Below are 16816 nucleotides of genomic sequence, written 5' to 3'. Positions count from 1 at the left end.
CATTTATATATAACAAAAGACACTGTGGCGGAGGTGTGGTCCGGGGCGCGGCTGCAGGGGAGGAGTGGTGCAGTGAGCTCAACGGGGCGGTGCTGGTAAGAACAGCTGATGGCGATTTTGGACTGATGGTGGTTTTCCTTTCCTTTATATAGTGAGGTGGAGAGGAGCGGAGGAGAGAGACGCTGGGGAAACCGACCGCTGTCAGACGGTGTTCTGTTGTGATTCAGTGCACACTCTTAATAAATGTGGGACTTGATGACAACGACCTGTGTGTGGGTGTATCTGTGCCTAGCGTGTGTCACAAGTGGTGCCGAAACCCAGGAGCCTGCCGGTGTGGGGATGTTCGACCCGCAGGCTGCGCCGCCCGCCCAGCCTTTGCAGTTTTTGGCGCAGGTGGTGGCGAAGATGAGCCACGACCATGCGGCAGCCCAGCGGGCTCACCTGGCTGCGCTGCAGGAGCAGACGGACCGGCAGACTCTGGTTCTGGAGCGGCTGGTTGGCGCCGCTGCCCCGCCGAAGCCCCCACCGCTGTCGGTGGCGGTGCCCCGGATGGGGGACGGGGACGACCCCCAGGTTTTTCTGGAGACTTTTCGTGCCACGGCGGAGGCCTGCCAGTGGCTGCAGGTGGAGTGGGCTCCGCGTTTGCTTCCTCTGCTGTCGGGGGAGGCTCGGACGGCGGCCCTGAGTCTGCCGCCGGCTTCGAGGGGCAGCTTCCAGGACGTGAGCCGGGCGGTGGTGGACAGGTTGGGGCTCACCGCTGAAGATCATCGCCGGCGGTTCCGGGCCTGTCGGCTGGCCGTGGCGGATCGGCCGTTTGCTTGGGCCCGGAAGCTGCATGACGCAGCCGTACGCTGGCTGCAGCCGGGATCGTCAGAGGGCGAGACGCTGCTGGTGGACAAAGTGGTGCTGGAGCAGTTCGTGGAGGGGCTGCCTGCGGAGACGGCGAGATGGGTCAGGTGCCACCGTCCCGCGAGTCTGGAGGTGGCGGTTACGTTGGCGGAGGACCACCTTGCCGCTAGAGCGGGGGAGCCCGGGGACAGCGGCCGGAGGCCGAACAGACAAGCCCCGGTGCCGGCACCGAGGCGCCGGGTGCCTGCGCCAGGGCAGGCAGAGCGGACGCTGGCGTTGAGCCCCACTAATCCTTTTGCTGCGTTTGTGCCTTCCCAGGGATCGGACCTGAGCAGTGCCGCCCCTGAGCCACGGAGAGCAGCACAGACGCCGGGGCAGGAGTGCTGGAAGTGCGGACAGCCGGGACACCTGAGGAGGGACTCTCCTTTGATGGAGGTGGGGCAGGTGTTCCGCGTTGCCGGTGCTCCAGCACCCTCTCCCGGTCTGGGAGGGACATACAGCATTCCGGTAAGGACTCAAGGGGGTATACGCCATGCTTTGGTGGACACGGGCTGCACGCAGACCCTCGTGCACCAAAGCTTGGTTCGCCCCGGGGCATTGCTGGAGGCAGAATGGGTGGTGGTGAGGTGTGTGCATGGTGATGTTCACAGGTATCCCATAATGCCGCTGTTATTAAAGTATAGGGGCAAAACGCATAGAGTAACGGCTGCGGTTAGCCCGCGCCTGTCGCATCCCCTAATTCTGGGTACGAATTGGCCGGGGTTTCATCATCTGTTGGGACAGTATGCGGGGGTGCGGTCACGACCGCTAGTGGCATGTAGTGTCTGCGTGGCGCTCAGTGGTGACGCGGGGTCGTCCGACACTGACTCTGGGGAGGGGGAGACGGCGGGTCCTTCACAGGTAGCCCTGCCGGCTCCGGAAGTTCCCCCCACGGGTGATTTCCCACTGGAACAGTCTTGTGACGACACCCTACGCTCAGCCTTTGACCAAGTGATTGAGATTGATGGTCACGTGGTGCGCCCCGAAGCCGTGCGGACCTACCCACGCTTCATTTTATCGAAAGACAGGTTATATCGAGTGAGTCGTGATGGAGGGGACACACACCCAGCTGTTGGTGCCGCAGGGCCGCCGGGAAACAATTTTCCAGGCGGCTCATTATAACCCCATGGCAGGGCATATGGGATACAAAAAAACTCTGGAGCGAATAACGGCCCGATTTTATTGGCCGGGCATCCGAGCGGATGTGCGCCGCTGGTGCGCGTCCTGCCCGGACTGCCAACTTGTTAATCAGCCGGCTATACCAAAAGCGCCTTTGCATCCGCTTCCACTCATAGAGGTCCCGTTCGAGCGCGTTGGCATGGACCTCATCGGGCCGTTTCACCGGAGTGCACGCGGCTACCGCTTTGTATTAGTCCTGGTGGATTATGCAACGCGGTACCCGGAAGCAGTCCCGCTGCGCACCATCTCAAAGAGTGTGGCGCAGGCACTGTTTCAGGTCATCTCCCGAGTCGGAATCCCGAAAGAGATACTGACTGACCAGGGCACGTCGTTTATGTCTCGTACACTGCGGGAACTGTAGGAATTACTGGGCATTAAATCTATTCGGACCAGCGTCTACCACCATCAGACGGACGGGCTGGTGGAGCGGCTGAATAAGACCTTAAAGTCCATGATTCGTAAGTTCATTAACGAGGATGAACGCAATTGGGATCACTGGCTAGACCCTCTGTTATTCGCAGTGCGGGAGGTGCCCCAGGCCTCCACGGGATTTTCTCCCTTTGAACTGCTGTTTGGCAGGAGGCCACGTGGGGTGCTCGACCTGATTAAAGAAAGCTGGGAGGACGGTCCGAGCCCCGCCAAGAATGAGATTCAGTACGTGTTGGACCTGAGAGCAAAACTCCACACTTTGGGGAGGTTGTCACGGGAGAATTTGCTCCAGGCTCAGCAGCGTCAGCAACGCCTGTATGACAGAGGGGCTAGACTCAGGCAATTTTCACCGGGAGACAAAGTGCTTGTATTACTCCCTTCTTCTAGCTCAAAGTTGCTCGCCAAGTGGCAAGGACCCTTTGTGGTCACACGGCGAGTCGGGCACGTTGACTATGAGGTCGCTCGGTCGGACAGGGGAGGGGCCACGCAGATTTATCACCTCAATCTCCTTAAAGCGTGGAGAGAGGTTGAAACCGCTTCTCTGGTGAGCCTGGTTAAGGAGAGAGATGAGTTGGGGCCGGAGGTGCCAAATTCCATCATCCCCGCCTCCCTCCCTTGTGATGACCATCTCACACAGGCCCAGAGAGCGGACGTTGTCGCGTTACAACAGCGTTTTGCTGACGTGTTCTCCCCCCTGCCCGGCCGGACGTCTCTCATTGAGCATCATTTTGTAACGCAGCCTGGCGTGACGGTGCGTTCACGGCCCTACAGGCTTCCTGAGCATAAACGGCAAATCGTGCAGAGGGAATTGGCTGAAATGCTGAGAATGGGAGTGATAGAAGAGTCGCACAGCGCCTGGTGTAGCCCCATCGTTCTGGTGGTGAAGAAGGATGGGTCTATACGGTTCTGTGTCGACTATCGCAAGGTGAATGAAGTGTCACGTTTTGATGCTTATCCCATGCCCCGGGTCGACGAGCTCCTGGATCGGCTGGGCACGGCCCGTTTTTTCACGACCCTGGATTTAACCAAGGGCTATTGGCAGATTCCCTTGTCTGCCGAGTCCAAGGAGAAAACGGCCTTCTCCACTCCGTACGGTTTGTACCAATTCGTTACGCTTCCGTTCGGCTTGTTCGGGGCCCCTGCCACCTTCCAGCGCCTCATGGACCGGGTGCTGCGCCCGCACGCTGCATATGCTGCTGCCTACTTGGATGACGTGATCATCCACAGCGACACCTGGGCGGAGCATGTGCAGCGGGTGGCCGCGGTCCTGGAGTCCCTGAGGCAGGCGGGGCTCACGGCCAACCCGAAGAAGTGTGCGGTTGGACGGAGGGAGGTACAGTATCTGGGGTACCACTTGGGGGGCGGGCAGGTGCGTCCACAGGTGGAAAAGACGGCGGCTATCGCATCCTGCCCGCGCCCCAAGACTAAAAAGGAGGTGAGACAGTTTCTGGGGCTGGCGGGTTACTATCGCCGGTTCGTGCCAGGGTTTGCGCAGCTGACCAGCCCCTTAACCGATCTTACCCGGAAGGGTGCTCCAGATCTGGTTCAGTGGACGGGGCCATGCCAGGCGGCGTTTGTGCAGGTGAAAAAGGCTCTCTGTGGGGAGCCGCTGCTTCACACCCCTAACTTTTCCCTCCCTTTTGTTCTTTTTTTTTTTTTTTTTTTTTTTTTTTTTCTAAATGACATCAGAAACAGCAGTATGCGACATTACGTGATGGCAGAGCTTCAGTTCATCCTTTGTCATTTTTTTTTTTTTTTTTTTTTTTTTTTTTTTTTTTTAATAAATAGGACAGGGGGAATGAATGAGAGAGAGAGGGGGAGAGAAAGAAAGAAAACCCAAGGGGAGAAGAGACGGTGAGAAGGGGGGGGAAGAGAGACAAAAAAAAAACTCCTGGGTCACCTGTATGGAGAAAAAACAAACAAACAAACAAACAGAGGAGACAGCAAACAACAAAGAGCAACATAATAATAGAGAAAACAAAGCACCATCACAATAAACTAGCTAGTCATAGATATCAGTATTTACTAAGTAATAAACGATATTGTGCAGCACGCAAGATAGACAGCGCACAGTGTGCTTTGAGGCAGCAGCCAAGAAAGCTTTAGTCCGCGTCTGTGAATACCCATGTGTGCATACCTGTGTGGATCAGCATGCTTGCATTCCAAAGGTTTCTCCATGTAATGATCTGCTAGGGAGTGTGGGGGGGCCACAGCCCCGTCCTCCAGGGTGTGAAGCGGGTATGGAGGAGATCAAAACTCCAGACATCCAGAGGCCCCCAGAACACAAGAGACCATGGAAGACCAACAGAGGGGCAGCCGCGCCACTGTTCCAGTAAGAGCTGAGGAGAGTCCCAGATGAGGGCTCGCTCAGCAGCCGCGGAGCAGAAGCCAGGGGGGGTTGCAGTGACGCGCCCGTGAGCTCCGCCGGCCCCCAGCTGCGCCTGAGTGACCGAGCCCTAGGCCGAGAGGCCGGGGGCACCCCACCTCCAAAGGGGCCCGAGCGAGCCCCAGGCCCCCGGCCCCGACAAGCGGCCGCCAAGGAGTGAGCCGGTGTGTACCCGGACGCCCACCCCCAGACACAAAGAACCACCAACACACCGACACCTGAGGGAGTCCGCCACCGGCAGGGGAAGTTGTTCTGCAGACTGACGCCTCGAACAGAGGGTTGGGGGCCGTTTTGTCCCAGCAGGTGAGGGGGGCCCACCGTCCCGTTCTTTACATCAGCCGGAAGCTGGCAGAGCGCGAAAGACGGTACAGCACCGTGGAGAAGGAGTGCTTGGCTATTCGGTGGGCGGTCGACTCCCTTCGCTATTACCTCCTGGGGCGCTCATTCACCCTCTGCTCGGACCACGCCCCGCTACAGTGGCTCCACCGCATGAAGGATGCCAACGCCCGGATCACCCAGTGGTATCTGGCTTTGCAGCCTTTTAAGTTCAAGGTGGTCCATAGGCCGGGGGCGCAGATGGCGGTGGCCGATTTCCTCTCTCGCTCGCGGGGGGGGGGAGTAGGTTCGGCCGGTGGGCTTCCCGGCCTCAGTTGGGCGGTGGGGGTGTGTGGCGGAGGTGTGGTCCGGGGCGCGGCTGCAGGGGAGGAGTGGTGCAGTGAGCTCAACGGGGCGGTGCTGGTAAGAACAGCTGATGGCGATTTTGGACTGATGGTGGTTTTCCTTTCCTTTATATAGTGAGGTGGAGAGGAGCGGAGGAGAGAGACGCTGGGGAAACCGACCGCTGTCAGACGGTGTTCTGTTGTGATTCAGTGCACACTCTTAATAAATGTGGGACTTGATGACAACAACCTGTGTGTGGGTGTATCTGTGCCTAGCGTGTGTCACAGACACTAACTGCCAAGATAAATTATTTCCATTACCATATCACATCTTCACTTCATCTTCAAAACCTTAGTACCGGTACACCTAACTTTTCGACCACTTTAAAAGCCTCTAAGGCCCAGGTTTGCCCACCCTGCTGGTCAATCACCCCGCTTCGGGAACGCCCTCTTCGATAGCGGTCAAATTTCTAGGCCCTAATTAATTTATAACCGCTTCCCGTGGCTCGACAGGAAGCTCCACCTCCAGCGTCTAAGTATCCCACATCGCCTTACAGCTTTACTTAAAGTTTACCTCTCAAAAGCTTTTGACACTGTTGATCATGCAGTCCTAAAAAACAGACTGCTCAGCCTTGGATTGTCAGAACATGCATTAGCGTGGTTCTCAAATTATCTGCATTAAACTTGAAGGTCTTTGTTCTAAATTTGTTGCTGTCCACAAGGGGGTGCCACAGGGCTCAGTTTTGGGTCCCCTTCTGTTCCTTTTATATATCAATGACTTGGGTCAAAATGTCTCAGACACAAATTTGCATTTTTATGCTGACGACACAGTTATTTACTGTTATGGATCATCTCTTGCTCAGGCCATTGAAACTTTACAGAAAGCCTTTGTTGCTTTCCAGCATTCACTTATTCAGCTAAAATTAGTTCTCAATGCTGACAAGACTAAGCTAATGTTGTTTTCCAAGTCAAAGAAGGTCCCGGAGCCTATTCCAGTGGTGTCCACCCTTGAAGGAAATGTCATAGAGATAGTTCATGAATATAAATACCTTGGTGTCTGGATTGATGACTCCTTCACCTTTAAACCACATATAGAGAGACTAGTAAAGAAACTGAGACTTAAACTTCGTTTTTTCTTCCGTAATAAACAGTGCTTTTCTTTTGCAGTAAAAAAACGTCTTGTCACTGCAACCTTTTTATCTGTGTTAGATTATGGTGACATTCTGTATATGAACGCTTCTTCTTCATGTCTTCTAATGTTGGACACGATGTATCATGCTTCCTTGAGGTTTATTACCAATTGTAAATACCTGACCCATCACTGTGATTTGTACTTAAGAGTAAAATGGCCTTCTTTGGCCATTAGAAGACAGGGGCATTGGTACACTTTTATTTACAAAGCTATGCTTGGATTGCTGCCTCCTTATATTTGTACTTTGGTCACAAGGACAAATAGTGGTTCTTACTCCTTGCGCTCAAATGATCAGCTGCTGTTGTCTGTTCCCCTTGTCCGCACAGAGCTGGGTAAGAAAGCCTTTGTCCACTCTGCGCCTTTTTCATGGAACATGTTACAGAAAGACTGGAAACTAACTGAATTGTTGTCTTTAAATGTTTTTAAAACTAAACTCAAAGGCCTACAGGCTGCCTCAATAATGTGTAATTGTTTTGTGTAATTTTAACTTTGTTTGTTCGTATGTATTTGTCTTGAAATGTGCTGCCTCTTGGCCAGGACTCCCTTGAAAAAGAGGTCTTTGATCTCAACGGGACATTCCTGGTTAAATAAAGGTTAAATAAAAAAAAAAAAACCTGTCAGTCACGTTAAATGGTCACGACTGGGGCCGCACCCCTGTCGGTCAAAAAGCGCAGTAAGGAAGTGGTCAATGACCACTTGGTTTTTAACGGGTTCACGAAGTCCTGCGGGTACCAACCCGAGCTAACTGGATGTGCCAGGGCTGACCGTGCATCCACGATCACCAGTCGCTGCCACACGCTGAGCAACCACGCTCCTAGGAATCTCTGTTCCCGTCCTAAGTAATTTAAATAATTCTGGAAGCATCACTGTGGACTCTAACCGCCAGTTTATTATCTGATGCTCGGGTCCCACCCTATAATCAATGTGGGAATAAAATTCCCTGACCAAATGTCCTAATCTAATCTCCTTTCTTGGCTGACGTAACACACACATAACACACCAACTTCAAACATACGTCACAACAACTTTTAACTTCACCCTAAAATTAATCACAATAAATGTTATCAAATATCCCCAAACTTATATTTATTTCTAATCACCCAAAATTATCATGGACATGTCACCTGAAATCTACTTAACAGATTTTATAATTTAGTTTAATTTCCACTACTGAGCCAATTTAACGGTAACAATCATCAATTCAGTGGTCAACTAATTTAGAATTCATCCAATGTGCACAATTTTCAACAGGCTTGCGCTTACCTCCATTAGACTGGTCTGCTGTCCACCTCATATCAGATCGTACCTTAAGGTCCAAATTAGTCCCCTCAGCTGCACAAGAATCCGGGTCACGGCACCAAGTGTTAAATTCCGGATTCTTTAGGGCCAAGAAAGACACGGCTCAAAAGTGGTCTTTTTAAATGATCTTTATTTTACATATCCAGGATATGGAGACCTGAGCAAAAAACACTTTCTAGCTGCAAAAGCACGCTCTGCAAAAGCATGTAATTTCCTGTGAGCCTGCAACCTAGTTTTACACTGAAGTCTGGGCCTCTCATAAAACACACTAATCAGCATTCAGATTATATATTTTATTTCCTAACATTGCACACACAAGAAAATGAACAACCAGGGAAATGGCACTGGAAGACTTTGTTGTCATTCCTGCTTTTAACTGATTGACAAGCTCTAAGCAATCTGTAAATTATTGCTCCCTCACAGATATGGTTTTGTGTAAGAGCCCTTAAAATACAATGGACAGCTCAGCTTGCCTCCTTTCCTCACTTGCCGGGAGTCATTTCTGTAATTGCTATAACCTACACTCCTCTTTTTAATTTCTTCAAGTGCATCCACTGGACTTCCACTTGCTGATGGCATGTGTCCCACAGATATTCCTGCCAGTTCTGATCTTAAACAGGCATGCTGTATCAATATGGTCGTGTAAATCAAAGCAAGCCAGCACTTTCATCAGTCACAGGCTTTATCCTCACAAGGCCACCGTAACCCAAGAGATTAAAAAGCCACTGGCATAACTGATGTATATTACCAGTCTCTCTCTCCCTCTTTTTATTATTTCATTTTTTGGCTTTTATTCTTCAGGAGAATTCTTTTTTCTTGGTTAGTACAAATTATGTCTTGGCCATGTGTCTTCGGACTTTTCCTTCTTCCTTTCTTTCTAACTCTTGATGTTGTGCTAAAAAACACCCGTTTAGTAATGCCAGGCAGTTGTAATGTACAAAATATTAGCAAATTAGACAAAGTGGTATTTCAGTCTTATTTGTATCTGCCATTTAAAGTGGCTCAGTGGTTCATTATTATCATATCAGGTTGTCCAAAAGACTCCCTGAAAAGCCTGATCCACAAGGCTGCAGCGAGTGTACTGACAGGAGCTGGAAAGAGAGGATATTTCTCCCATATTGGCTTCCCTTTTTGTTGGTTCCCTTTGAAATCCAGAACCAAACTTCAAATCCTTCTCCTCACATACAAGGTCTTGAATAATCAGGCCCCATCTCAAGACCTCACAGTACCAATAGAATAGACTAGGCTGCTGGGGGCTTCCCATGATGCACTGAGTGTTCCTCCTTCACTCACCTTTTTTCACTCACTATGTATTTATACACCACTCTCCATTTAATTAGTTATTATTAAACTCAGTTATTAAAGACAAACTGTGTCTTTTGTTGTGTCTTCCTCCCTTCACCCCGGCGTCCGGGGTGCTGTTGGGATGCCCACGCCCACGGGCGTGGCTGCTAACCCCACACCTGCATCCCATCCCAGGCGATCACCAGGTGGACTATTTAATCCTGCCCTACCTGCTGCTCCACGCCAGTCCGTAGTCGCCTCTCAGCGGTAACGTACACCTGCGGGAAAAAACCCCTTATGACAAATTGTCCATTGGAACTGACTCTGTTTTACCCTGTGTACTCAGATCACAACTCGGCGTTTTTGCGAGCCACCTGCCTGTCCACCTGTCCGCCTGAGATTCGGAAGCACTATCAGCCTCGCCGTCTCGACCCTTTTGGAGCCCCCCCCTCTGGTTCACTCAGCCCGGCTACCTCCGTAAGACGTATACTCCACCTTCCCTCGTATGCTGCCTTTTTTCCGCACCCCAGTAATCTGTTTCTCTTTTTTGTTTTGCAGCTTCTCACAGCCCCGCTCTCGGCGTTCCCTGCGCAGTTCACCTCCCCAGTCCCTCGGTTTCTTCTGGTTCCATACGTTGTTTTTTCGGCTACCCTCACGGGACACCTTTAGTTATAATAAATTTGCTTTCTTTATTCCCTCCTACCCTGGTGTGTGTGTTCTGCTTCTGGGTCCAGCTTGCGCACGGAACTTCGGTTCATGACAGTTCCCCACTGTCACCAAGTGCTTGTCCTGAAGGGGTCATGTGTTTGTTGAAGTTTCTTTGTATTATTGCCCTACAATTTAAAGTTTGAATTGAATTGAGTGTGAATGCTTGTCTGTCTCTATTAGCCCTGCGGCAAACTGGTGACATATCAAGGATGTGCCCTACCTTTTGCTCTATGACAGTTGCTACAGTCCCCCTGCAACCCCGAATTTGATAAGTGGCAGGAAATGGATAGATGGCATTTAAAGTGCTTATCTCAGTTGGCTGTTGCTGCTCTGTACACAAAGACATAATCTGCCCATCCCACCAGTTTTCTTCTGGTGTCAGATTTTATTTTAAATTTTTTAATGTAATCCTGCTTCATTGTGCAGAAACCCCATATTCTGATAAACTATACTGAATTTTTTTCCTCTAATGAAGGATATCCTTATTCGTTAAATTTCAGCTAAAGACAAAATTATTTGAATGTTATAAAGAAACATTTTTTTTCCATTTGTGAGTGTTACCCTAGCTATGCGTTGTGATTTCCCGCTAGACAAACTAAATAAATTAAGTCTTAAAACCATAATGATGAAAAAAAAAAATCATAAGATTTTTGTGTTGGTGTGTGTGTGTCTATTGTCAGTGTCACTGCTTTTCTTTTGTTTACCTTCCATTTACTTTTCATTAAGGAAGTGTCAAGCCTGTGATTGGAACTCCATTTAGCAAAACAAGACTCCTCCCAGGGGGAAGGAAATGGCATTAAGAAGGAAGTGTGCAAAACGCCTTTTAATGGTTTGTAATAAGGCTGGGGAGCCAGAAGCTATGCAATATCTATTTCTGCCTAAACCCGTCTGCCCCCTGATCCATGACCAATCTGATCAGTGCAGCTTGCAAGGGAACTAATATGCAAAATGTAATAATCTGTTTAAGCAGCTCTTTGTTTCTTACACTGGAAACAGAGCAGTGTCTCCCAAAATGGCAGGGAAGTAGCAGAAAGACAGAGCTTAAGATCTATTTAGGAGTGCCTCCCTGCCCTTAGAGGCTGTGTCTTGTAAGAGTTATAAAAATATGTATGAAAGGCTACTAGCCCTCTTGGCTTTTTTTTAAGTTCTTCTATTCTTACAAGGCATTTGTGATCTGTCAAACTCATTCTGCTGTGTCTAACATCAACTTGTGCTCAACGATTGTCCCCTCTTTCATTGGCCCAGTTTCTTCTTCTTCCTCTTTTTCTGCCTCTTTCTCGTCTCAGTGTTACACACAAAAAGATAAATAAAGGGAGGTGAAACAGCGTGAAAAGGCACTGTCCAGTGGATCTGTGAATTTGTAATCACCATTATAATTATGTCCAGAGTATGTTAGCAATAAAATAACCCAAAATGAATTATGTGGAGTCATTTTCATTATGTGCCATAAAGTAAGGGGTGATATTGGGTCAAATGCATCTGCCCATTAAATTTCTTGATGCTAAGATTAAATCGTACTGCTGACGTGCATCAGTGAACATACTTTGGAAGTGGAGAAGAAAGAAACCACAGTGAAACACTCTTTCATTCTGGTTTGAAATACTGTATATATAAAATACATAATTGCTCCCTTTAGCACCAAGCTGCTGTACCTGTGGTTAATTCTATGTTATTAGGCTGTATAGTCTGAAAGCTGTCAACAAGGGCTGCTACTGTAGTCACAAGTTTCCATGCACTCCCTGTGATGCCTGCAGCGAGACAGTCAGCATCTGGCAGGTCAAAACAAGGCTGAGACCTCTCTCAGCCTTGTTTTGTCCCACACTCCCTCGAGTGTGGGACAAACAAAGAAACAATGAGACAAATGAAGCAATGCAGCAATAAATGAGAACGGGTTAGTTTTTCAGGATGAAAGAGAGCAGGAAACAAGATGTGGGAGAAAGGGTGACGTTAACTATCCATCATTGCTGATATTCCCAGTGCATTACAGTGGGACATGAATGATTGCTGAGCATGTCTGAATGCTGCAGACCAAATCCAAGTATCTCCTCTGACTGCTCCAGTCATGAATGATTCTGGTTGGCTGTCTGCTCAGGCAGCTCCACAGGCATCATGGATGGTAAAGGATAAGGCTGGCCTGCCACTACAGTAGGTCTTACAGCTTGCACTACAAGTCCATCAACCAGGGACGAGAGGGACATTTCTCATTACAGCAAAGGACAACAAATAAATCCATTGAGGAGTTTTGGACACAGAGACAATAATCATTGTGTATTATTATGTTCACTTTATCAACATGAACCCATTGTACACTGCACTGTGTTTATTTGATCATGACAATAATGTAAACTAAGCAAGCAATACCAGTCATGGAAAAAATTAACTTTGCATCCTATCTGATTATTGTGCTAGCAGTGGAGAGTTAATGAAAAGAGAATAAAATAAATGTAGTATGATCACACATCTTTGTCACAGATAAGGCTTGTAGCTTTAACTGAGCCAACTAACTGACTGACTACATTCACACCCACTTCTCCCTGAGATTGTCCAGCTGTGCAGAGGTAAAAACTTTGCTGGAATTGAACACTCTTTTCTTTATTTGTCATACAACTATTTGTGGTACTTAACATGAGAACACTCAAGCATGAAAGTGTCTTCCTGAAATGTGGTAAAAATGTGTGATCCCCCCCTTCTCACTGGCTTTTCATTCTGCCTTCAAATGTAGCCCATCAGAAAAACCTCCCATTTCTAAAGTAATTGGGCAGCACATTGTACCCTCAAATAGAGATGAGGAGTAAGAACCTCTCCATACACTCCAGACTTTTATTTTTTTCATTTTTAAACTTCATTCTTAAGCCGCAACCAAATTTATCACTTTTCACACAGCTCATCCGAGAGCCATTGATGGCTTTAACTTTTCCAGTTGCAGTTTTTCCAGTTGCTATTTAATACTATAATTAATCTTAGAATGGACCAAAGCCGTATCCTCAGTAGAGGTAGCAAGTGGGACAGTTACTGCAGCATGGTGCACCAGAGGAAACCATATGCCAGAGAGGGTGGGGGGTTTGGTCTCGCTATCGAGCAGTCAGACTGGGAGGGGGCGTGGGGGAAAGGATCCCGGCTGTGATGACCCTCACCACGGCCATTGGTGAGCCTGCAGACTAGAGGAACTGACCTCTGATGGCAGGCCACATTTGCCAACTGGCCACCTGTCTACAAGGGGTACAAAGATGGATGTGCCAGAAAGCAGAATAGCAGATATAAAGGGTAGCTACCCATACCTGGGTATCCCACAGGCTAAGGGAAAGCATAATAATATACATAATACCTACATAATACATGTAGAAGGTAAGAATGGTAGGGATACGATCCAAGCCATAAATACATACACATACTGGTCATCTGCTACCTATCTGGAATAATAATCTGGCCACAGGAGCAGATGGATGCCACTGATGTTGAGACACAAAAACTACTCACAATCCATGGAGATCTACACCTAACATCCAGCACCCTGAGGCTCTCTGAGCAATGGAAATACAGAGGGTGAGGATTAGTGGAGGAAGGTTCACAATCCAGGATAAAACACAGCACCTGCAAATACATCTGGAAAATGGGGCCCCTGAGATTAGCATCTCCAAGAATGCCTCAGGCAGCCGAAGACAAGTGGTGACCAGGAAGAGGAACTATCATGGACATCTAAGACTGTGCATGGGATGTACCATCAACAGAAAGAGGAAGTAGCCAATATAAAGAAATCAATGGCCTAAGCACCATGTCCATAAAGGTAGGAGCCTACCACAGCCAAGAGTACCCATGTTGCAGACTATGCAAAGGTGCTTAGGAGACTCTCAGCCATATAATAGCATGATGTAAGATGCAAGCTGGGACAGACAGATGAGCAACTGCTGGCTGCTTTTGTTGTGGATGACCAGGAGCAGAAGACCCCAGTTGTGATGGCTGTAGCTATCCCAGCAGACAGCAGCATCGGAAAGACAACCACATATACCAATAAAATGACCCATTTGTAACATGTATGCATTTCTAACACATAAAAGACATAGACTTTATTTAATGCCACGCTAGAGAAATTCACTTTTTACAGCTGGACAAAAAGCAATGGATCATTTTAATTTCACAAAATTACCATTTAGTTTATAGCCACAAACCACTTGAACACTGTGGCCTATACCAGGTAATATATGAGCATTTGCCAGTGTCATTTAAGTTTTCAAGTTGCTGGGTGGGCCTAAGCTGATCAGATATATTCACTATGCAGTGTTAAATTTTTAACAGGAAATGAAACGTATGGCTGTATATTGTGTATAGATGTATGATGGAGGATAGACATTATTAAATAAAAACAGCAGGCTTGTTATCTCAACATGTAGAACAGCATCGTGTTGTTTTTTTAAAGACATTCTCCTGTAATCAAGGTTGTTATTTTCCCTCAGTTGCAGAAAGCCAGAGGGAGCTGTGTAACATCTGAAAAACTGATAAAGTGAGTCACCTGAGGTAGTGTTGGTTGGATCTGAGGGAGCAGAATTACAGCAAACTGCAGAGTGTTCCTTGTGTCTGTTAAGTTATAGCTTTAGGGGACATTAGATGCAGCTAGTACAGCCAAGTCTCAACATAGATGTTATCAACCCATTGAATGGACTTAGTAGTTGTTGAAAGTGCCAGACATATCACGAGCAGGTGCTGCCTTTTGCCTTGTAGTCTCAGCCGGCTGTTATCATCTCTTGCATTCACTGGTAAAGAGAGCTACACAGATTATGTAAGAGGCCTCTAGCAGTCATCAAAAGAATTATATGTAAAATCATCAACGGTAATTGGCATGGTCTCAATGTTGCACGATTTGTTGTGCATTTCAATTCAAACTTGTCTTCTCCAAAGGTAATTTTGGTGCTTATACTTAACCAAAAAAAAGGAGAAGAAAAGAAAAACAGCAACCAAACAGCAACAGCAACCAAAAGTGGTTTAAATGTTAAACCAAAGATAAGAAGCCAACTGTAGCAAACATAAAGCCTATCTTTAATTTAAGTGTCACAGTTGTGAGTTAAATGCATTGGTGTTTTTGTGTTAAAGTAGAAACATTTAAAGCATTACTTCCTTTCAGCAGTGAGGAGAGACCTGCACTGAATGGAAAGTGGAGAACACCTAGAGGCAATATATATGTAGATGATAAAGTACATTCAGTGGTAATGACAATGTTTAAAATGAGTCATCTCAGACAGAATTGCCATTTAAAGTAAATCTGACATTTAATAGAAGTGTAATACAAAATTGGTGACACACTCAGTGTTGCCAACTTAGCGACTTTGTCGCTATATTTAGCGAGTTTTCAGACCCTTTAGCGACTTTTTTTCCAAAAAAAGTCACAAAAAAAAGACGTGAAAGCGCGTATTGCTTTTACTCTCAACAAGCAGCGGGTGCTGTAACGCAGTCAGTTCTTCTTTTACTCTTTTACTCTTATGCTGTTTTGTGGATCACAAGGTTTAAAACTACTTATAAACACACACACACAAAGTAACTCCACCAGAGTGCCTATTTCGGGTCACTTTTGCCGGTCCAAGCCCGGGTAAAGGAGCAGGGTTGGAATTGTGACATTAAAAAAAACAATAATTGCTAAAAGAAATTTAATTTGTAGTTCTAAATAAACTCTAAATGCATTTAGGACGTTTTTTACTCACTTTATGTCTCTTCCACGATGTTATTTCTCTCTCCAACAACATAGGTTACAATTAGATTAGCATGACCAATTATGCAAATTAGGCGATGACGTCATTTAGCGACTTCTAGCGACTTTTAGGACAACCGATAGCGATTTTCCTTACTGGGGAGTTGGCAACACTGGACACACTATCCTTTCATCAGGTTTATGAAACCAAAAAATGGCAAGATAATTTGAAATTACCGTAAAGTATTTATACATTTTAAATATCAGAGACATATTTTTTCATTTTCTGTGCTTTTTTGTTCTCTCACTGTCACCAAAAATTTCTAAGAGACCCAAATCTCTCTATAACTATATACAGTTTTTATCTTAGGATGCACCATTAGAAAAAGCATCTTGAAAAAATGGTAATATTCCGGCAGCTGGGGCGCCAAAATACGACCTTATAATTACAGAAAATAACTCCCGCATAAAAATACGGTTATTTCCAGTAATGAAAATACAATTAGTTGCGCTAATTTGACATGGGATCTCGCCTTTTTCAAGTGCCGCTAAACATTGAATTAGGAACATGTTAATGTCATTAAACAATGAAATCATCTATAAATAGGAAAAAAAAAATCTTTAAAAAAACGGTAATATTCTGGCAGCTGGGGCGCCAAAATACGACCGTAAAATAACAGAAAATAACTGTCCCATAAAAATACGGTCATTTTCAGTAATGACAATAGAGTTTGTTGCGCTAATTTGACATGGGATTCTGCCATTTCCAAGTGCTTTTAGACATTAAATTAGGAACATTTTTACGTGATCAAACAATGAAATTACCTATAAACAAGATCACTGAATGTGGAAATATGAATCATAATATGTAAATGTACAGAAATATACAGTTAACAGTTGGTTTAAATAATAATGATTGAATGCCCTGGGATAGAGACGAGGCTGCCATATCGCACCATCGGCTATCACTAGTAGGCGGTAGGTGAAGAGTCTTGACCACGGACACAATGACGGAGAGTGTCTGAACTGGGGCGCGAACCGGCAACCTTCTGATCACAAGGCGAACTGCCAACTCTTGAGCCACGAACATATACTTTTCCATAGCACTACATTTG

General features: G+C 47.0%; 1 protein-coding gene across 1 annotated transcript; it reads left to right on the top strand.

Annotated features, from left to right (window-relative positions):
* Positions 1-243: 243 nt before the first annotated feature.
* Positions 244-2010, top strand: LOC146705708 (uncharacterized). The gene has a single exon (XM_085461015.1). The coding sequence runs from the start codon at positions 244-246 to the stop codon at positions 2008-2010; it is 1767 nt and encodes a 588-aa protein (XP_085317141.1).
* The last annotated feature ends 14806 nt before the right edge of the window (positions 2011-16816 follow it).

Source organism: Copadichromis virginalis, linkage group LG7 (assembly GCF_057382275.1).
Source record: "Copadichromis virginalis isolate Kocher_CV1m ecotype Utaka linkage group LG7, C_Virginalis_male_GT1.1, whole genome shotgun sequence".
NCBI lineage: Eukaryota > Metazoa > Chordata > Actinopteri > Cichliformes > Cichlidae > Copadichromis > Copadichromis virginalis.
Note: the sequence above shows the minus strand (reverse complement) of the source record. Positions and strands in the feature narration are given on the sequence as shown.

Excerpts from the sequence above, each read along its gene's own strand:
- LOC146705708 (XM_085461015.1), top strand. The coding sequence starts at position 244 with ATGTGGGACTTGATGACAACGACCTGTGTGTGGGTGTATCTGTGCCTA.